This window comes from Bos indicus x Bos taurus, chromosome 23 (assembly GCF_003369695.1).
Source record: "Bos indicus x Bos taurus breed Angus x Brahman F1 hybrid chromosome 23, Bos_hybrid_MaternalHap_v2.0, whole genome shotgun sequence".
NCBI lineage: Eukaryota > Metazoa > Chordata > Mammalia > Artiodactyla > Bovidae > Bos > Bos indicus x Bos taurus.
Genome location: NC_040098.1, coordinates 164,965 through 188,397, shown reverse-complemented (window position 1 = coordinate 188,397; position 23,433 = coordinate 164,965). Strand labels below are relative to the sequence as shown.

General features: G+C 35.7%; 1 protein-coding gene across 1 annotated transcript; it reads right to left on the bottom strand.

The window, feature by feature from the left end:
* Nucleotides 1-5,453: 5,453 nt before the first annotated feature.
* LOC113882240 (olfactory receptor 4C46-like) lies at nt 5,454-8,381 on the bottom strand. Its single transcript, XM_027525464.1, has 2 exons — nt 8,349-8,381; nt 5,454-6,410 (listed from the first exon to the last, which is right to left on the bottom strand). Exons 1-2 carry the CDS (start codon nt 8,379-8,381, stop codon nt 5,454-5,456), a joined length of 990 nt encoding a protein of 329 aa, XP_027381265.1.
* Between the last annotated feature and the right edge of the window lie 15,052 nt (nt 8,382-23,433).

Below are 23,433 nucleotides of genomic sequence, written 5' to 3'. Positions count from 1 at the left end.
GACCTGATGCAATAAATAAGCACTTGTGAAAAATCAACGTTTGTTGAAAAATCTGTTGTTTTGCATTGAATTAATTTGATGTCTTTTTTAAAAAGAACCTCTACATTTACATTTTTATGTATATTCTATTATGTTTCAATACTATACAACATGGTTATGAGAGCTTTATACTAAGTCTTCAATTTGGGTAGAATTATTTTTCAATTTTGTTCTTTCATTGAGAGTTATTTTTTATCCCCGTTTCTTTTAAAAGTTTATATTTCAGTATAAATTTCAAAACATTATTTTTAGTTTCTTCAAATATCTTGTGGGCTATATTTATTGGAATTGCTTTAAAATTGTAAAAAATGATATGGTAAACATATTGAATCTGTTAATCTATCAACATAGCATATATCTCCCTTTGCTTAGATATTTACTTTCATTAGTATTTTATGGTTTTCATGTATAAATATTGACTATATTTTTAAATATGCTCATAATATGCTCATCAAAGTTCATGTTTTGTATTATTTTACATAACATTTTGTTTCTACTTTCAATTTTTAATTGCTTTTATAGAAATCCATTTGATATTTTGTGTTAAATTCTATCCAGTGAGCTTGTTTAGTTAGTTGCTTAGTCTATTTTATTTTTTGTAGAGCCCTTCACAATTTTTACCTATATTGGGATGTTATATGCCCATAAATATATTTGCATGGTCTTGCTCTTCTCTACCCATCTGTGTGTCTTTTATTTTTCTTACTTTGTTGCAATGGCTGGAGTCTTATAATGTAGAACAGAATTTGGAAAGGAGAGACTTGTTTCTAACCTTGAGAGAGAATTCATCTTTAAGTATGAGGGTGGCTATAGTTTTTATACCAATGCCTTTTTTATCAGGTTGAGTAAACAATTTTACTTTCCTTATTTAGTAATAACTATCTTGTGGAATATTTATTCATAAATATTTTCATTCATAAATACAAATAGAAGTGTATTAATTTGTATGCATCTATTGTAATGATCTCAAAATGTTAGTCACAACTTAGCAACTGAACACAACAACTGAAGTGATGTTATTATCCTCTTTTATTTTGTTAATTTAGTGAATATAATTGATTATGTTTTTCACTTCAAACAATATTTTATTCCTGGTATAACCTACATATGATCATGGTGAATTATTGAATAACTTAGCATATTTCATTTACTTTAATTTGTTTAATACCAAAGTTAATAGAAGGAAAGCAATCATAAAGATCAGAGAAAAAAAAATAAATGAAAAGAAAGTGAACAAAACAATAATGAGGACCAACATCTTATCACTATTTTACATCCCATCAGCAGTGCTTCTGGCTTTCATTTTCTTGATAGTGTCCCTTGATGCACAAGAGTTTTTAATTTTGATGGAATCTAATTCTATTTTCCTTGTGCTATTTGTGCTTTTGTTGCTATATTTAAGAAACCACTGGCTTATACAAGGTTATAAATATTTCTCCCTACCAAGAATTTTATATTTTTAGATGTGCATCTGATCCTTGATCTCTTTTGATTTAGTATCCATTTATGGTATGAGGTAAGGTTTCAAATCCATTTTTTTTTTTTCATTTTGATACAAAAGTTTTTCAGTACTACTTGTATATATACTATTCAATGCCTATGGAATGGTGTTGGAAACCTTGTGAAAAAACAATTGCCAATAGATATAAGGGTAATTTATGGGCTTTTATTTCTATTCTTTTGATCTTTGTCTTCTCATTCTAATACATTGTTTTAACTACTTTAGCTTTTAGTAAGTTCAGCAAGAAGTGTGAGTCCTCCCCATTTGTTCTTAATAAAGAATATTTCAAAACTATATCAAGACTCTTTAGCTATTTAGGGTTTCTTGGAGTGCCTTATGAATTTTAGGATCAATGTTTTCTTTCTGGAAAAAAATGAATACTAATAGTATCTTGATGGAAATTATATTGAGTCTATAGATCACTGTGAGGAATTATGTTATCTTAATTATACTAATTGTTTAGCCCATGAATGTGAAATATGTTTCTACTTATAAGACTTTTAAAATTTCCCTAGAGTAGCATTTTATAGGTTTCAATATAAAGGACATCTATAAAAGGGGAAAGGCAGAACCTTCTCTCTGAATGTAACTATTGCTTCCCCAGGAACTCTTTACTTGGGAACAGGAAATGACTTGACGTTTTTCTTAGAAGGAAGCAAGGACCTTGGAAACCCATGTTTGACCTGATCAGTATCCAGACTCTGGTCACTGAAAACCTCAACATCCATCGATGGGCCTTTCCTTCACATGCACAGGGTCTTTTGATTAAATTTCTAAGTACTGTCACCATTTTTGTTTTTTAGTTCCAAAATCATTTAACTGTATTTGAGGTTTTGCTTTCAATAATTGTGTATAGTATGAACCCCCAAATTGTAATTTTACATGATATATTTGTAATACAGCATGTATACAAATAAGTTTTCTATAGTTATTCCTAAATCTTAAAGATAGGAACGCTACCATATATTTTACTTACAGTTGTTTCTTTTCTTCCAACAGCTGGAAAAAAAAATGTATTTAGACTTTCTTGAAAGTTCCTTTTTTGATTACAATTTGTTATTTTTCAAGCCGCTTCTTATACTTCATGCAATATTCTTTCTTTACTCTCTCAATTCTTTCAAACAACCTACTTATGATTGAATTCAGCTTTTATGATTGAAGTTATTTTGAAAGGTTTTACTTTGGAAATTTTAGGCCCATTGCAAGTAGCCTGATGGTGCAGTGAAAGTGTTAATCACTCAGTTGTGCCTAACTCTTTGTGACCCCATGTGACTGTAGGCCACCAGATGCCTATGGCACCTTATACTCTCAATCTGACCTGTTCCTTGTGCTGAGATTCTTACCCCATGTGCCTCAAACAACTGCTTACATATTATAAACAACTGACCTTAGAATTTTGGGGGTTTGACCATATTGGTTTTGCCCAATTTTCTAAACACGTTCTTTCCATGTTCCTAACCACCCGTCCTGAAGAAGGCAATGACACCCCACTCCAGTACTCTTGCCTGGGAAATCCCATGGATGGAGGAGCCTGGAAGGCTGCAGTCCATGGGGTCGCTGAGGGTCAGACATGACTGAGAGACTTCACTTTCACTTTCCACTTTCATGCATTGGAGAAGGAAATGGAAACCCATTCCAGTGTTCTTGCCTGCAGAATCCCAGGGACGGGGGAGCCTGGTGGACTGCCGTCTATGGGGTCGCAGAGTTGGACACGACTGAAGTGACTTAGCAGCACCAGCAACCATCCAGCCAAATTGTTGGTCAAAATCCATGATTCAGTATATATTGCACATCTGATATGTCTTTTTCCAATCAAGGTGAAAAACCAGGTGTATTGCCTGAACTTGTACTAATTGGGAGGCTTTCCATCTCTACTGACCTTCGAGGATTTTTTTTTTTTTTTTTTTAAGAATGAATGGGGCTATTAGTTCTGCAGCTGTCTGCTTTAGGGTGATGCCTGCTTATCACTGCAGGACTCTTGGTATAAAAGTCACAAAACTCCCCTTCCTCTGTCCACTGATCAAAGTCAAATATGTGCACATGTGCAGTCACTTCAGAAGTGCCTGACTCTTTGCAACCCTTGGACCACTGTTATACTTCTTGAGCTCAAGCATATTTGTTGTTTAATGAACGAAGGACAAAAGAAATGAATGGAATATATTTTCACTGCAATTGTTTTCTGTATAGACAGAGCTACATATTTTTAAAACTGTTTTTATTAATAAAGAAATAAAAAGTTAGAAATAAAAATTAATAACAGAAAAATACAACATGTACATGGGTTGGACGTGTGCACACTGCTATAATTAAAATTGATAACAAACAGGGATCTACTGAATAGCACATGTAACTCTGCTCAATGTTATGTGGCAGCCTGGATGGGAAGGGACTTTGAGAAAGAATTAATATGTGTATATGCATTGCTATTAAGTCCCTTTGCTATTCACCTGAAACTATCACAACATTGTTAACTGACTATACTCTAATATAAAATTAAAAATTAAAAACATTAATTTGAGAAAAGAAAAATATAACAAATCAAACAATATTCATAAAAAAATCTTTCTAAGAGCAGAGAAGATATCAATGTAAAATATTTTTTTATGTAATAACATACTTTCAATTTTTTTTCTTACATAAGCAGGACTAAAACAACTTGTGGCTTCCAAAATAGACATAGCTAGAATTCTTCCTAGATTCTGAAAAAGATGAGAAAAAAAATTCCTATTCTCCACTACTACTTTCTTTTCCCCTATATTTTACTGAATATGTTCATTTTCCTTTCAAATAATGTTTATCCATTCAACATTTATCATAAATCAAATGTGTGCTATTTGCAGAAATTATTGCTAGGAAATCTAAAAGTATTTCATGGAGTAGGACTGTTTAGAGAATACATTGAAATTACTGTCTGGAATTAAAATATTCTTTTATTTAAATCATCCTCTTTTCTGATGGTTTTTAAACCTAAGTTGCTGACATGAAAAATACAGAATTTTTTTTTGATTTTTACTTTTTTATGCATCACTTTTTTATTTTTAGTATTTCTTAATGCTAAAAGGATATTTGGATATGGTATAATATTGTTACTTATGCATTAGAGTTTAAATTACACATTAATTTTGTATTTCAAAAGTAGTTACATAACATGGTGTTAAAATCAACATATTACTACCCACTATGTTATATAAAAATGAACAGAGTGAGTGAAAATATGTGATTTAGTTATATATATGAATATATGCATGTAATAAAAGACAGTACGTATACTAGTATATAGAGCCAATTAAATATATAAATATATAACAAATACATATTTGCATATATATATATAGAGAGACAGAAAGATAGATAAATAGATAGTCCAGGATTACTGTTGTCTCAATAAATTGTAACAGTATAATTATATTACCTTACTATTGCATTTCCAAACATTATCACAGCAATAAAGAACATGGAATGAGAGGAAGTTATACTCTGATTACTGGATCTTCATTTTGTTTGTTTGTTTGTTTTGGATCATCCTCTTTTATGTTTGTTACTCACCTGTTAAAATGGGGATAAAAAGAGTACCTACCTCTTTGTGTTATTATAGAAATGACTGCTAAAAGTCAATTAATTATCTATTTTATTTCATTTTACTGGGATTAAAGCTTATGAATGTATGTACAGTGATGAAACTAGTAAAATCAGTTTCTGATTTTGCAGAACATTTTAAATATGAGTTGTCCTCTGCTAGGTCATTCTATCATATCTTGCATTACTTTCTTCTCCCCTTTTTGCAGAAGCAATGATTTCTGTTGGTTATTATTTTCTTTATCGTATTGATATTCTTAACTGATAATGTGTGTTCACCAATAATGTCCTTTTGACATTTGCATCAGTTGAATGAACATTGGAACACAAACACATTTTATTGATCACTTGAAATCACTTTTCTACCACACAATTTCCTAATGGCATTTTTCATCTGGTCACTTCTCAAGGTATGGATTAAAGGATTTAACATGGGAGTTATCATAGTGTAGAATACAGCAACTGCTTTATCAATAGGTAAAGTAACTGCTGGTTTCATGTAAGTAAATATGCTTGGCACAAAGAACAAGAGGATCATTGTAATGTGGGAGATCAAGATGGAAAGGGCTTTTTGCCTTGGCTCCAAGCTCCATGTCCTCAAAGAGAACAGAATGATAGTATAGGAGCCAACCAAGAGGAGGACGATTAACAGACAGATGAACCCACTGTTGGCAGCAACAAAGAGTCCTAGAGTGTGGGTATCAGTGCAGGCAAGATTGAGCAAAGTGTTCAGATCACACATAAAGTGGTCTATGATATTAGGGCCACAGAAGTGTAACCTGAAGATGAAGAGGATCTGAATGATTGCATGAAGAAAGCCTCCTGCCCATGCCACCCCCACCAGCAACCAACACACCTGCCAGTTCATGATGGTTTTGTAGTGCAAGGGCTTGCAGATGGCCATGTAGTGGTCATAGGCCATTGCAGTCAGGAGGATGACATCAGCACCTGCAAATAAATGCTCCCCAAAGATCTGGCACATACACTCAATGAAAGAGCTGGCTTTCTTCTTATGCAGTGAATCTACATTCAGTTTAGGGATATTGACACAGGAATAGCAGACATCAGTAAAAGAGAGATGAGCCAGAAAAAAGTACATGGAAGGCCCCAATAATGGGCTGGTAGTGGTGGTGACCATAGTGACCACATTTCCTACCACAGAGACAATGTAGAAACCCATAAAGACTACAAATATGACTTTCTGCATCTTTGGATTCAGTGTGAGTCCCAGTAGAATAAACTCTGTCATGTTGTTTCTATTCTTCACGTATCTCGTTATAATTAATGATGTTACCTGAAAAAAGTTACAATTTATTAGTTCTACTTTGAATTTAGTAAGCCTATCAATGTAATAAATGATTAATCCATAGTTTATACTGTATTATAAATTTCACGACTTTTTCTGATAAAAGAAAATAATTCTGAACCACTGAAAATTACTTAGATATGAGTGTATGAGAATATAAAAATATGAGTGTAAGAATTTTATATGAGAATATGAATGTAATGGAGAAGAGGGTTTTGAGAAGGAGGGAATCTTGCGTACACTTCACGTAGTCACTTAGCCATGTCTGACTCTTTGAAACCCCATGAACCACAGCACGCCAGACCTCCCTGCCCATCACCAACACCCAGAGCCCACCCAAACCCATGTCCATTGAGTGGGTGATGCCATCCAACCATCTCATTCTCTGTCGCCCCCTTCTCCTCCTGCCCTCAATCTTTCCCAGCAACAGAGTCTTTTCAGATGAGTCAGCTCTTCACATCAGGTGGCCAAAGTATTGGAGTTTCAGGTTTAACATAAGTCCTTTCAATGAACACTCAGGACTGATCTCCTTTAGGATGGACTGGTTGGATCTCCTTGCAGCCCAAGGGACTCTCAAGAGTCAAGTATAGTAAACTTTTCATGGACTTGGATGAAGTAGGCTGAGATTCAGTAACAGGATGGAAATCAGAGAATTTAATGCCATTGTCAAACTATTTGTATTCAGTTCAGTTCAGTTCAGTTGCTCAGTCGTGTCTGACTCTTCGTGACCCCGTCACAGCACACCAGGCCTCCCTGTCCATCACTAACTCCTGGAGTCTACTCAGACTCGTTAGTTGACATTAAATGTACCTTTGCATTGGTAATGGGAAAGAAAGAAAAACATACAGGGAGTATTGTAATAGAATTGATAAACCAATTGCCTAAACCTGATAGTTTTATAATACCTGATATACTTAATGAATAATTTCCATGCCATAATAAGTATGGCATGATAGTAGCCTGGAATTTGCACATAATCTCAGAGACTAATGTAATTAGTAATACTAATGATACTATTAACAAAACCCTTACTTTAAATAAACAATACTCCAATAAATTTATTTTAAAAAAACTTAATGAACACTTACTGTGTGCTATTTTTTCAGACATTTGGTTATTTAATCCTCGTTAAAAATCTTTAGGATGTTTACTGCCATCATTTTTATACTTATTTTACATATCAGGAAGAGAAGAATAGAGAAATTAGGATCCTGCCAAGATCAAGCAGCTAATAAAGTGCAAAGTCAAAATTAGATCAGATTATACTTCTTATCTTCTTTTTCCTCTAAATTCTTACAGACACCCTATATTGTGATGTTATATTATAAATAATGTTAAGCCAGCAAACTCCTTTGATATGACCATGATAATAAAAATAATTATTGTGGTTACTTTAATTAATGTCTTTAGATTCCTGCACCGAATAGAACAACTAATGAAAGATAGGTGTAAAATTAGGTCAGAGTATACTTTTTTCCCCTCCAAAACTCTTAAAATGCATGCCTTATTGTTAAGTTTAAATTAGCCATGTTGAATTAGAACTCTTCCTTTTGACATGATCTATAACCATAATAAGTATAATTGCTCAGAGTCAAGAATATATGAAGCAATTTCATTGACAGTCACAAATACAAATACACACAGACTCGGACACAACCACACACAGTGTAACATACTGGAATTCCCAAATTTTGAAAGCTATGCTGTACTGCTTTCATTGAAGGCCCATTTTATCTTTGTCCTTCTTTTACCTCCGTTTCCTTCCTACCTCAATTTCCATAGAAATCATACACTCACAAACTCTTCTACAAAATGCTGATCCCAGTGGTTAAATATTTTGACTGGCGAATCTAAAGTCCATGTTAGAAGAGTCTTGCCTTTTCTACTTGCAGCTCTTGATCCAGGTTACATTTCTTGTCAACTTACACCCATGTTTCCTCTAGTATCAAGTGGGAACATTATGTCGGCCTCACAGTCTCTTACGAGAATTGGTTGAGGAAACATATATGAATATATCCATCATACTGCTGTGAAAACACACAAAAAACTTCAGTTTATTTTATGGCTCTATACGCAGCTAGTAGACAGGAATAATTGACAATTTGAGTAATAATACAGAGAAACTTTTAAACATGCAGTACACTGGGAGTTGATCCAAAAAAGAATTATCTTTCTTCCTGCTTGGAATAAAGGTGATTATTTTTATTTTATAATGCATTTATATATTTTGTGTATGAAGTGTATTAAATTGTCTTTTTATCCCTCAGAAATGGCTTTCATTATTAAAATAAGTGTTTCCTGATTAAAAAAAAAAAGAATATCTCGTAATGGAGTGTTAGCTCACACACATTTCTTAATCTCCAGCCTCAAATATATTATCAATCAAATTAGGTTAATGTTATTTGCCAACTGTCTTTTAAAGAAACAGATGAAGTTGTAATGTTCTGTATCCATATTTTAAAAGTATTGAAGAATGTGATTACTAACTATATATGTAAAGTAACAATTTAACAAGTATTAACACTAATGAATAACTTACCTTCTGGTTTTACATGATATTAATGATATTTGAGGGCATTCAGAATTAATTATATTTTCAAATTGACTTCAACTTGGGATAAGTAACTTCAGTTTGAAAAATATGACATAAAGACATTTCAGATTATTCAATTTCAGAGTAGATATTAATTCTTTATATAAGAGTAAATCTTTTCTTATAGCAGGCCTGGCATGCTGCGATTAATGGGGTCGCAAAGAGTTGGACACGACTGAGCGACTGAACTGACTGAACTGAAAGCCTTATAAATTTTCAGAGGAAACCTTGGACTTGGATTTAGAATGGATTCATTTAGAACATTACGTAGGAATGATCGTCTATAGGTGGTTCTTGTCCCACAGACAAGAAGCAGAAAGGTCGGTGGAAACACATTCAAGTGAGTCATCCCAACCTTGATGAATCTTGCTCTGCATATGTAAACAATTCACAAAAGACTTTTTCAGTGGAAATACATGGATATTTAAAGAGTTTTCCACAGATGTTCAAAGACCTCATCTTGTAGATGCTATTTTCTCTCTCAGGAATTAATTAACTCTTTTGATGGAAAAACCTTGCATGAAAAGCAGGTATTCTGAAGAGGTATGTTTGTGGAACACTGATTTTGGAGTGAGGAATTGTATTCCCTGCACTTGCAACCAAAACATGTGAGTCCCATTCCTATATCTGAACCTGGGTTTCTAAGAAACCTGAATGTCATGTGAATACTAATGATGACATAAATCAGGCATGGGCACATGTGATACAGTGAACTTGTGGATTCATCTCAGAGAGAAAACTTGTATCATTTTATCAGTATTTGACTTTTTTTCTGGAAACCTAATGTTGATTACTTGAGAGCTAGAACAGTGTGAGGGTATAAGGTTAATGGAAGTCATTTCAAAGTACTTGAGCCCAAACCCACCATTTTTCACTTTCATCAAAGGGCTATGTATATAAACAGAAACTCTAATAGGATCCATGTGATGGTCAGCATGAAACACTAGGCAACACTAAATATGTGGAGAGATATTTAAAGCACAAGGAGGAATGCCTAAATCAACCACAAATAATTTTTCATATTCTGGTCACTTTGTAGTATTTTTCATTCAGTTATTCTAGGAGGTATGCAGTGATAAACTACTGTAATTTTAATTCACTTTTCCTGCTGACTAATGATGTTGAGCATTTAAAAAATATTTTTATAGGTGTATCCTTTGGGGGAGACATTTATTTTTCAGTTCTTTCTATAATTTAAAAATAATAGTTCTTTGTTTCTTATTACTTAGTGCTTTCTACATATTCTAAATACATGTTTGTCATATATATGTTTCATATATATAAATATATTTATTTACAAAAAATTATGGTCAAATTCTTGATTTATATATATATATCATTTCAGTTCAGTTCAGTCGCTCAGTCATGTCTGACTCTTTGCGACCCCATGAATTGCAGCACGCCAGTCCTCCCTGTCCATCACTAACTCCCGGAGTTCACTCAAACTCACGTCCATCGAGTCAGTGAGGCCATCCAGCCATCTCATCCTCTGTCGTCCCCTTCTCCTCTTGCCCCCAATCCCTCTCAACATCAGAGTCTTTTCCAATGAGTCAACTCTTTTCATAGAGTGGCCAAAGTACTGGAATTTCAGCTTTAGCATCATTGCTTCCAAAGAACACCCAGGACTGATCTCCCTTAAGAATCGACTGGTTGGCTCTCCTTGCAGTCCAAGGGACTCTCAATAGTCTTCTCCAACACCACAGTTCAAAAGCATCAATTATTCAGCACTCAGCGTTCTTCACAGTCCAACTCTCAAATACATACATAACTACTGGAAAAACCATAGCCTTGACTAGACAGATCTTTTCGGCAAAGTAATGTCTCTGCTTTTGGATACGCTATCTAGGTTGGTCATAACTTTCCTTCCAAGGAGTAAGCATCTTTCATTTTCATGGCTGTAGTCACGATCTGCAGTGATTTTGGAGCCCAGAAAAATAAAGTCAGCCACTGTTTCCACTGTTCCCCATCTATTTCCCATGAAGTGATGGGACCAGATGTCATAATCTTAGTTTTCTGAATGTTGAGCTTTAAGCCAACCTTTTCACTCTCCACTTTCACTCTTATCAAGAGGCTCTTTAGTTCCTCTTCACTTTCTTCCATAAAGTTGCTGTCATCTGATATTTCTCCTGGCAATCTTGATTCCAGCTTCTTCTTCTTGTAGCCCAGCATTTCTCATGGTGTACTCTGCATATATATTAAATAAGCAAGGTGACAATATACAGCCTTGACATATTCCTTTTCCTACTTGGAAACACTCTGTGCTTCCATGTCCAGTTCTAACTGTTGCTTCCTGACCTGCATATAGGTTTGTCAAGAGGCAGCTCAGGTGGCCTGGTATTCCCATCTCTTTCAGAATTTTCCAGTTTATTGTGATCCACACATTCAAAGGCTTTGGCATAGTCAATAAAGCAGTAATAGATGTTTTTCTGGAACTCTCTTGCTTTCTCCATGATCCAGCGGATGTTGGCAATTTGATCTCTGGTTCCTCTGCCTTTTCTAAAACCAGCTTGAACATCTGGAAACACGGTTCACTTGTGAGAGGGCGTCAGAAGGCAGACACACTGAAACCATAATCACAGAAAACTAGTCAATCTAATCATATGGACCACAGCTTTGTCCAACTCAGTGAAACTAAGCCATGCCCTGTGGGGCCACCCAAGACAGGCAGGTCATGGTGGAGAGGTCTGACAGAATGTGGTCCACTAGAGAAGGGAATGGAAAACCACTTCACTATTCTTGCTTTGAGAACCTCATGAACAGTATGAAAAGGCAAAATGATAGGATACTGAATGAGGAACTCCCCAGGTTGGTAGGTGCCCAATATGCTACTGGAGATCAGTGGAGAAATAACTCCAGAAAGAATCAAGGGATGGAGCCAAAACAAAAACAATACCCAGTTGTGGATGTGACTGGTGAGAGAAGAAAGATGATGTAAAGAGCAATATTGCACAGGAACCTGGAATATTAGGTCCATGAATCAAGACAAATTGGAAGTGGTCAAACAGGAGATGGCAAGAGTGAACGTCGACATTCTAGGAATCAACGAACTAAAGTGGACTAGAATGGGTGAATTTAACTCAGATGACCATTGTATCTACTACTGTGGGCAGGAATCCTTTAGAATAAATGTAGTAGCCATCGTGGTCAACAAAAGATTCTGAAATGCAGTACTTGGATGCAATCTCAAAAACATCAGAATGATCTCTGTTTGTTTCCAAGGCAAATCATTCAATATTACGATAATCCAAGTCTATTCCCCAACCAGTAATGCTGAAGAAGCTGAAGTTGAATGGTTTTATGGGGACCTATAAGATCTTTTAGAATTAACACCCCCAAAATATGTCCTTTTCATTATAAGGGACTGGAATGCAAAAGTAGGAAGTCAAGAAACACCTGGAGTAACAGGCAAATTTGGCCTTGGAATACAGAATGAAGCAGGGCAAAGGATAATAGAGTTTTGCCAAGAGAACGCACTGGTTATAGCAAACACCCTCTTCCAACAACACAAGAGATGACTCTACACATGGACATCACCAGATTATCAACACCGAAATGAGATTGATTATATTCTTTGCAGTCAAAGATGGAGAAGCTTTTTACAGTCAGCAAATACAAGACCAGGAGCTGACTGTGGCTCAGACCATGAACTCCTTATTGCCAAATTCAGACTTCAATTGAAGAAAGTGAGGAAAACCACTAGACCATTCAGGTATGACCTGAATCAAATCCCTTATGATTATACAGTGGAAGTGAGAAATAGATTTAAAGGACTAGATCTGATAGATAGAGTGCCTGATGAACTATGGACAGAGGTCCGTGACATTGGACAGCAGACAGGAATCAAGACCATCCCCATGGGAAAGAAATTATATATATATATATGTGTGTGTGTGTGTGTGTGTGCACGTGTGTATGTGTGTGTGTATATATATATACTATCCAAATTTGTGGATTTTCTATTATTTCTTTTGTGAATTTGCTTTTATTTAAAAATGAGGATGATAAATTGGGTGTGCAGGACAAATTAACAGGTTTTAATTTAAGTTGTTTTATGCTTTATGCTGTTCATCATATCTCATAAGTAATAGTCTATCTCAAGGCCAATTTTTTTTGAATGTTTATATATGTAGATGTAACTTCTAGACCTCTAATTCATTTGTATTAATTTTTGTGTATAGTGTGTGGTAGTGGTTCAGGCTCATATTTTTTTGCATATAGATATCTTATGATTGAAAACTGGAAAAGGTCAGTTTTCATTTCAATCCCAAAGAAAGATAGTGCCAAAGAATGCTCAAACTACTGCACAATTGCACTCATCTCACATGCTAGTAAAGAAATGCTCAAAATTCTCCAAGCCAGGCTTCAGCAATATGTGAACCATAAACTTCCAGATGTTCAAGCTGGTTTTAAAAAGGGCAGAGGAACCAGAGATCAAATTGCCAACATCCGCTGGATCATCAAAAAAGCAAAAGAGTTCCAGAAAAACGTCTATTTCTGCTTTATTGACGATGCCAAAGGCTTTGTGTGGATCACAATAAACTGTGGAAAATTCTGAAAGAGATGGGAATACCAAACCACCTGACCTGCCTCTTGACAAACCTATATACAGGTCAAGAAGCAACAGTTAGAACTGGACATGGAACAACAGACTGGTTCCAAATAGGAAAAGGAGTACGTCAAGGCTGTATATTGTCACCCTGCCTATCTATCTTATATGCAGAGTACATCATGAGAAACGCTGGGCTGGAAAAAGCAGAAGCTGGAATCAAGATTGCCGAGAGAAGTATCAATAACCTCAGATATGCAGATGACACCAAACTTATGGCAGAAAGTGAAGAGGAACTAAAGAGCCTCTTGATGAAAGTGAAAGAGGAGAGTGAAAAAGTTGGCTTAAAGCTCAACATTCAGAAAACTAAGATCATGGCATCCGATCCCATCACTTCATGGCAAATAGATGGGAAAACAGTGGAAACAGTGGCTGACTTTATTTTTCTGGGCTCCAAAATGGTGATTGCAAATGGTGATTGCAGCCATGAAATTAGAAGACGTTTACTCCTTGGAAGGAAGGTTATGACCAACCTAGACAGCATATTAAAAAGCAGAGACATCACTTTGCCAATAAAGATCCATCTAGTCAGGGCTATGGTTTTTCCAGTAGTCATGTATGCATATGAAAGTTGGACTATAAAGAAAGCTGAGCCCTCAAGAATTGATGCTTTTGAACTGTGGTGTTGGAGAAGACTCCTGAGAATCCCTTGGACTACAAGGAGATCTAACCAGTCCATCCTAAAAGAGATCAGTCCTGGGTCTTCATTGGAAGGACTGATGTTGAAGCTGAAACTCCAATATTTTGGCCACCTGATGCGGAGAGCTGACTCATTTGAAAAGACTCTGTTCCTGGGAAAGATTGAGAGCAGGAGGAGAAGGGGATGACAGAGGATGAGATTATTAGATGGCATCACTGACACAATGGACATGGGTCTCGGTGGACTCCGGGAGTTCATGATGGACAGAGAGGCCTGGTGTGCTGCAGTTCATGGGGTCAGAAAGAGTTGGACATGACTGAGCAACTGAACTGAACTGATCCAATTGATCAAACGTTTATTCAGAAAACTATTGTTTCTGCATTAATTTTCCTTGATATTTTTGTTTAAAATTTATACATATATGTTTATTTATAAACATCCTGTCACGTTTAACAGCACACAACTTAACTTATGGGAGCTTTATAGTTCCTCTTGAATGCTGGTAGAATAAATTCTCCAGCTGTGTTCTTTCTTTGAACATGAATTTCTATTCCACGTAATTTTGAAACTGTATCTTCCTACACAAATTTCAAAAAAGAATTGTCAGTTTCTTCTGTCTAAGCCACTAGGGAATTCATGTGTATATGCCAATGATAAACTCCTAATTTTCCCTCCTTCCTTTCCCTTTTGGTAACCAGAGGTCTGTTTTCCATGTCTGTGAATCTAGTTCTGCTCTGTAAATAAATGAATTTGTATCAATTTTTGATTCCACATAAGTGATGTAATTATTTGCCTTACTTGGTCTGACTTACTTCACGTAACATGAGAATGTGTAGTTCCATCCATGTTTCTGCAAATATTTACCTTCCAAACAATATTTTATAATTTTATTATTTTTAAATTACTTTTGTTGTTCAGTCTCTAAGTCATATCTGACTCTTTGTGACCCCATGGACTGCAGCATGCCAGGGTCCCAGTCCTTTACTATCTCCTGGAGTTTCCTCAATCTCATGTCCATTAGCCATAGTTTATTTAAAATGTGTTAATTTCTACTGTAGAGCAAATTGATTCAGTTTATGTATATGTGTATACATATACATATATATGTTTTCTATTTCATATTTCCCATTGTATTTTATCACAGGATATTGAGTATAGTTCCCTTTGCTATACAGTATGTGTGCTCAGTTGTTCAGTTGTCATGTTCAAATCTTTGCAACCCCATGGACTGTAGCCCACCAGGCTCCTCTCTCCATGGAGATTCTCCAGGCAAGAATACTGGAGTGGGTTATCATGCCCTCCTCTAGGGGATCTTCCCAACCCAGGGCTTGAACTCAGGTCAGTTACATTGCAGGTTGATTCTTTACCATCTGAGCCAGCAGCTAGCTACACGGTAGGACCTTGATTGTCCATATGTTTCATTCTTGGAATGCACATGATTGGTTCTGTCTGTCCTATTTCATCTCAGGTTTTCCTGAAAGCCACTTTAGTTTCCCTCCCAGCTTTCAGAAAGCTGGATGAACACGGAGCAGAGTTTTCTGAAATGCCTTGTTTACAGACTTTGTGAGCCTCGAGGTGAATAATACCTGAGGCAAGATAAGATAAATTTGGAAAGTAAACAACCAGAGGAACAGGGACATTACCTTGGACAGTGAGTGGCTTGACAATCTTTGTTTTGGATAAGCCCTGGGTGTTCTTTGGAAGGAATGATGCTAAAGCTGAAACTCCAGTACTTTGGCCACCTCATGTGAAGAGTTGACTCATTGGAAAAGACTCTGATGCTGGGAGGGATTGGGGGCAGGAGGAGAAGGGGACGACAGAGGATGAGATGCCTGGATGGCATCACCGACTAGATGGACGTGAGTTTGAGTAAACTCCGGGAGCTGGTGATGGACGGGGAGGCCTGGCGTGCTGCAATTCATGGGGTTGCAAAGAATTGGACACGACTGTATGACTGAACTGAACTGACAAATACCTTTGGGAATATAATTACTTACAGCTTTCAAATACTTATTAATTTTTGCATAGTTACTGAAGTTTATATTCTGTCCTTCCCAACCAAATTTTCCTCAGGCATAGGTATAAAATAGATGATACCAATGACCTAAATATGATTTCCTGTGGGATAAAGATACACTGCTTTCATTCCTGACAATTTTAGTGAATATTTTAATCCTGCTTCCCGTGTAAACCTGTGGAAGATTTAAGATGTATTGATTTCCAAAATATTTGAGAGATATGTTTGAATTAATGGTTTTTATTCTTTGCATTTAACTTCAGATTTTTTTATACAAGGAACAAATTGATGACTAAGTATCTGGGGGTGGAATTCTTCTTGATGCATCTTAAAACTAACCTGACAGCCACTCAAGTCTGATGTTTGTGACACTGGTTTGGGTAGTGTCCCATCAGCCATGTGCTAGCTTGGTTTATGCTGTTTACATTTGTTTGATATAATTTCTTTCTAAAATCTATTACTCCTCTTGTAACATGTGATAATTTAATTACTATAATAGTGTCACAGCATATTTTAGTTGTAATTATATATTATTTAAATGGAAAATTCTGTTTAATAACAGAATGAAAGCATTCTCAAGTTGGCAATGTACTTCATTGTGCCTCATCATCTACTTGTATGCATTTTCCCATATTAGTATTAAGATAAGACACCATTTCAGCTTGAATATCCATCTGTTCAGTTCAGTCGCTCAGTCGTGTCTGACTCTTTGCAACCCCATGAATCGCAGACTGCCAGGCATCCCTGTCCATCACCAACTCCCGGGGTTCACTCAAAGTCATGTCCATCAAGTCAGTGATGCCATCCAGCCATCTCATCCTCTGTTGTCCCCTTCTCCTCCTGCCCCCAATCCCTCCCAGCTTCAGAGTCTTTTCCAATGAGTCAACACTTCGCATGAGGTGGCCAAAGTACTGGATTTTCAGCTTTAGCATCATTCCTTCCAAAGAAATCCCAGGGCCGATCTTCAGGATGGACTGGTTGGATCTCCTTGCAGTCCAAGGGACTCTCAAGAGTCTTCTCCAACACCACAGTTCAAAAGCATCAATTCTTCAGCGCTCAGCTTTCTTCACAGTCCAACTCTCACTTCCATACATGACCACTGGAAAAACCATAGCCTTGACTAGATGGAACTTTGTTGGCAAAGTAATGTCTCTGCTTTTCAATATGCTATCTAGGTTGGTCATAAATTTCCTTCCAAGGAGTAAGCGTCTATATGATAAATATGTGTAATTCTCCATTTCAAAGTATCTGCCACTTTAACATAACTAGTTTCATCTAGGTCAATAAAAATAAGTTTTTAACATGCAATGTTTTAATAAAACAAGAGAAAATTTAAGTATATTCTGGAGAATGTAATTTAAATATGAGAGTGCCTGCTCTTATGCTGACAGCATAACGAACAGCAAAGATATTTTCAAATGAAGAAATAAAGTAATTTTGGAGGATTTTTTCATGACGCAAGGAAAATCAGACAATTGACATATGTTAAAAATTGCCAAATAACCAACCTATCAACAAACTGATTGATAATTTTTATCACCATATTGTTGAAATTGATGCTTATATGATTTCACTTGTTAAAATTATGTGGGATTTTTTCTTTTTGTTGAACTTTTATGTAGTCAAACTTTTATGTTTGACTGCTAAACTACTTACTAAAACAAAAATGAGTGTTAAAAAGAAGTGTGTTATGAACCATATATATCACTGGGTATTTTATATTTTTCATCAAATTTCTGAATTATGTAATAATATCTTAATTGTAAGATAAATAAGATAGGACTTTCAAACATGTTAAACCATTAGCCTGTGAGTCACACTAGTTAGTTAATTTAGCACTCCTCAACTTTCACCCCATAACTTTGCTGTCATTAATTGAACCATCTGTTTCCTGGCTGCCTGGTATTCTTTATTTTATCTATTGTGTCTTCAGTTTTGTATAGATTTCCTTACTATCACATGTTCAAAATGCTGTTTTATGACAATATTTTATCACCTGACTTTTCACATTTCCTCTGTTAACACCATTAATTACATTGTAATAGCTCAGATGATACAATGCTGTTTTAATATATTATCAGTTAAATGTGTGTGTGTGTGTTTTTTTTTTTTTTAATATATAGTATCTTTTTACAAGTGCCAATACTCAGAAAGACACACTGGACATTCATTAACCAGATATTTGCATGTTGCTTTCTGCTCAGATAAGGATTCTGAATTGAGATTTCATTATTTTCATTGCTGCCCTTTGTGATAACTTCTTCCCCATTCATCTCAACTCTCATGTTTAACCTCAGATTAAAAAAGAATCAGGGCGTTTATCTTTTCTAATTTTAGTGTATTACTTTCCAATTCTGAGGAATTATTTTAACTCTCTATCTAGGTCTCTTCTAAAGTCAAAGATTCAGGTTAATGAAGTTCTTTCTCTCCAATTCATTTATTTATTTTTGTCTACTTATATAATAATGCTTTTATTTGACATATCAATATTATTCAACCTGACAAAAAAATCTATGTATCAATTGTAATTATGTAAATACAGATCAATGTGCTGCAAACCCCCCCACTCCCCCCCCCCCACACAAAAACCTTTTAAGTACTTTTGAATTGATGCTAATTGCTAAACACTGTATGACAGATATTTTGTTCTGGTAGTTACAGAAAAACAGTCTGGAAGCTTTATAGTGAGAGTGAAAAAGTAGGATAATGAGAAAATTTAATCTCTGTGATATTGCTGTTTTGAATAATAGTTTAAAATAGAATTGGTGTCATACAGGCCATTTAAAATGGTTGTTAACTATTTGCCATCTAAAATAATCATCAAGACTATAAATAACATTAATAATAACTTTGTGAAGCCCTAGACTTGACAGTTTTTAAATATGAAAACCATGCAATTGCTATAAAAACATTCATTCTCTGTTTTTTCTTTTTTCTTTTAAATAGATATTTGGGGCCCTGGATATGAGTGTAAAACACTAAAAGTGTGCTAGCTTTTGCAAAGCCACTGTGGACAAACAGTACCTCATCAGTGGTTAAAATAGTGTCTAGAAGTGAACTTGTTCTATCTTGCACTTATTTTACACTGATTAAATAATGTCCTAAGGTTATCCCTTAGTTACAAAAGATGAAAATCTATAAACATTTCATTAATTCTTTACTGCAACACATGCCACTGAGGGATAACTGGACCAAAAGTTGTCATATCATTTCTTTTACTAACAGTAGTTTTTTTTTTTTTTTTTTTCATGAAGTTTCCAGCAACAAACACTTGAGCAATTTCATGTTTATTGTTCTTTACCAATATTCAAAACAAACTTCAATATCAGTATGTATATATTAATTGTCTTAACACATGAAATATAAATACAAGAAATAAATTAATTTGTAGATTTTTGCAATTTAAATCATCAGATCAGATCAGATCAGTTGCTCAATCGTGTCTGACTCTTTGCGACCCCACGAATCATAATGTATAAATAAAATATAAATTGTGAATCTTAATGTATATTTCTCAAAAGTTCTTTACCTTTTTATGTAACAACAATCACATTGATTTACCATGCCCCATTAACTATGCTTGATCACAGAGTATGTGTACATGCTGACTTGTGTCCAACACTTTGAGATGCTACAGGCTGTAGCCCTCCAGCTTCCTCTGTCCATGGGATTTTCCAGGCAAGAATACTGGAGTGGCTGCCATTCCCTCTTCTAGGGTATCTTCCCAACCCAGGGATCAAACCAGTGTCTCCTGCTTTGAAGCAGATTCTTTACCACTTGAGCCATTACAGAAACCTTAGGATGTCCTATTTAAATTAATGTTCAGCAGTTCAAGCTGGGATTTTATTTTATTTATTTTTTTGTCTTTTATTTTTTTTTAATTTTATGTTTTAACTTTACAATATTGTATTGGTTTTGCCATATATCAAAAAGAACCCACCACAGGTATACATGTGTTCCCCATCCTGAACCCTCCTCCCTCGTCCCTCCCCATACCATCCCTCGATTTTAAACAAATATGTGTTTCTTTGGGATTCATCCCAGATAATTCAGGGAATTTGGTTAGATAATTTTAAAAGAAGGAAAGTTGCCTTCATGTATATTGCCATAAGAATTGAAAAATATACAAAAGAATATTTTCTTGCCTTGGGTCAATTAGCCTTCTTTATTTTGTAAAATATTTTATTAACAGCAATTAACATTTTTATTTTCAAAATAATGTTTAAATATTTAAAAATTTTACAAGTAATTGAGTAAATTATATAATCATTTTCATTATAAATTGTTTTGCAATAGATTTATAAAGTAAGAGAGATTAAAACATTTGCTAAATCAATAATTAATATTAAAGTTTAATTCATGTAAATGTATTTTTGGTAAATTTTATATTATTGTGCTCATATTCACCCAAGCATATGTTTTCTTTTTTTCTGAAACATAAGTCATTTGTGTATAATCTACATTAAACTCAAATGGAAAACCAGAAAAACATATCAGAATTCATTCTTCTAGGACTTTCATATAACCAGAACATACATATATTTTGCTTTGTGTTTTTCTTATTCTGTTATCTTGTCCTGTTGATAGGAAACCTTCTGATCCGCTTCTCCATTCAATGCAGTCCTCTTTTTAACCAACCAATGTACTATTTCCTCAGCCACTTATCCCTCATAGACATCTGCTATACCTCCAGAATTACATCCAAATTAATTGGAGATCTGTTAGTAGAGAGAAAGACTATTTCCTATGGTGACTGAATGCTACAGGTCCTTATTATGCACTTCTTTGGAAGTACTGAGATCTTTATTCTTACTGACATGGTTTTAGATCGCTATGTTGCCATCTGCAAGCCTCTCCACTATGTGATTATCATGAACAGAACAAGATGCAATCTTCTTTTCTTAGCTGCTTGGGCTGGTGGAGCTGTCCATTCCTTTCCTCAACTTTTTATAGCAATCGGCTTGCCTTTCTGTGGTCATCATGAAATTGATCACTATTTCTGTGATATTTTTCCATTGCTAAAAATTGCATGTACCTACATCACTGGTGTGCTTGTGACTGCCTTTTCAGGAATGGTTGCCTTAGTTACATTTGCTGTCTTGTTTGTTTCTTATGGCATTCTATTATTAACTTTAAATAATCATTCAACCAAGGGAAGACACAAAGCACTCTCTATCTGTGGGTCTCATATCACTGTGGTCATCTTATTTTTTGTACCTGTTATCTTTATCTATCTTAGACATCCCAATACTTTCCCTGAGGATAAGGTATTTGCACTATTTTACACCATCATTGCCCCCATGTTCAATCCTTTAAGCTATACTCTAAGAAAGGCAGAGATGAAAAATACTTTGAAAAAAATTAGTATCAAACTTTGTTTTCAAAGGAAGCACACCTTTAAGGAACAAATTGTGCAGCAGAGATATTTAGTGTAGCAACTATTTTAATGTGTTTCCTGTGAGTTAACTCTCTTGGTGCCCTATAGAAAATAATAATGATACAAAGATAGAATCAATAATTCAGATCACTGTAAACAAATTTACTTGTTTTCCACCTAATGACCTGAATTTAATACCATTCCCAATATTAATTAAGGAGTTGTATAATAAAATTATTTTCCTAAATTTATAAGTGTCTAGTGATTGTATCCAGAATCAAAGCCCACTCCTGTTAAAATGAAAGTGCAAGTCACTCAATTGTGTCCAACTCTTTGCGACCCCATGGACTATACTGCTGCTGCTAAGTTGCTTCAGTCATGTCCAACTCTGTGCGACCCCATATACAGCAGCCCACCAGGCTCCCCCGTCCCTGGGATTCTCCAGGCAAGAACACCGGAGTGGGTTGCTATTTCCTTCTCTAATGCACAAAAGTGAAAAGTGAAAATGAAGCTGCTCAGTCATGTCCGATTCTTAGCGACCCCATGGACTGCAGCCTACCAGTCTCCTCCAGGCTCCTCCGTCCATAGGATTGTCCAGGCAAGAGTACTGGAGTGGGGTGCCATTGCCTTCTCCAATGGACTATACAGTCCATGAGATTTTCCAGGCCAGAATGCTGGAGTGGGTAGCCTTTCCCTTCTCCAGGAGATCTTCCCAACCCAGGGATTGAACCTAGACCTGCCACACTGCAGGTGGGATTCTTTACCAGCTGAGCCATAAGGGAAACCCAGGAATATTGGAATGTATGCTGCTGCTGCTACTGTTGCTAAGTCACTTCAGTCGTGTCCGACTTTGTGTGACCCCATAGATGGCAGCCAACCAGGCTCCCCCGCCCCTGGGATTCCCCAGGCAAGAACACTGGAGTGGGTTGCCATTTCCTTCTCCAATGTATGAAAGTAAAAAGTGAAAGTGAAGTCGCTCAGTCGTGTCCGACTCTTGGCGACCCCATGGACTTCAGCCCACCAGGCTCCTCCGTCCATGGGATTTTCCAGGCAAGAGTACTGGAGTGGGATGCCACTGACTTCTCCACTGGAGTGTATCGCCTATCCCTTTTCCAAGGGATATTCCCAACCCAGGAATTAACCCCGGGTCTCCTGAATTGCAGGCAGATTCTTTAGCAACTGAGCTGTTAAAATGAAGGGGGAAAATATAACAAGGCAAAACAAAACAAAAACTAGTAAAAAGACAAAATGTGGTCTATAAACATATTCACACACATACATACGAAGAAAGTAGTTTTGCTGTGCAAGGATGTTTATAGCAGCTTTACTCATGATTATCAACTCTTGGAAGCAACCAAGATGTCCCTCAATAGGACATAAATAGATAAAAATTGTAGTACATCCAGACAATGGAATATTATTCAGAGTTAAAAATAAGTGAGCTTTTATTTCCAATATTCTGGGAGGTGGGTCATAGAGGATCCTACAGCAGGATCCTCTATGACCCACCTCCCAGAATATTGGAAATACAAGCAAAAATAAACAAATGGGACCTAATTAACCTTAAAAGCTTCTGCACATCAAAGGAAACTACTAGCAAGGTGAAAAGACAGCCTTCAGAATGGGAGAAAATAATAGCAAATGAAGCAACTGACAAACAACTAATCTCAAAAATATACAAGCAACTCCTACAGCTCAACTCCAGAAAAATAAATGACCCAATCAAAAAATGGGCCAAAGAACTAGACATTTCTCCAAAGAAGACATACAGATGGCTA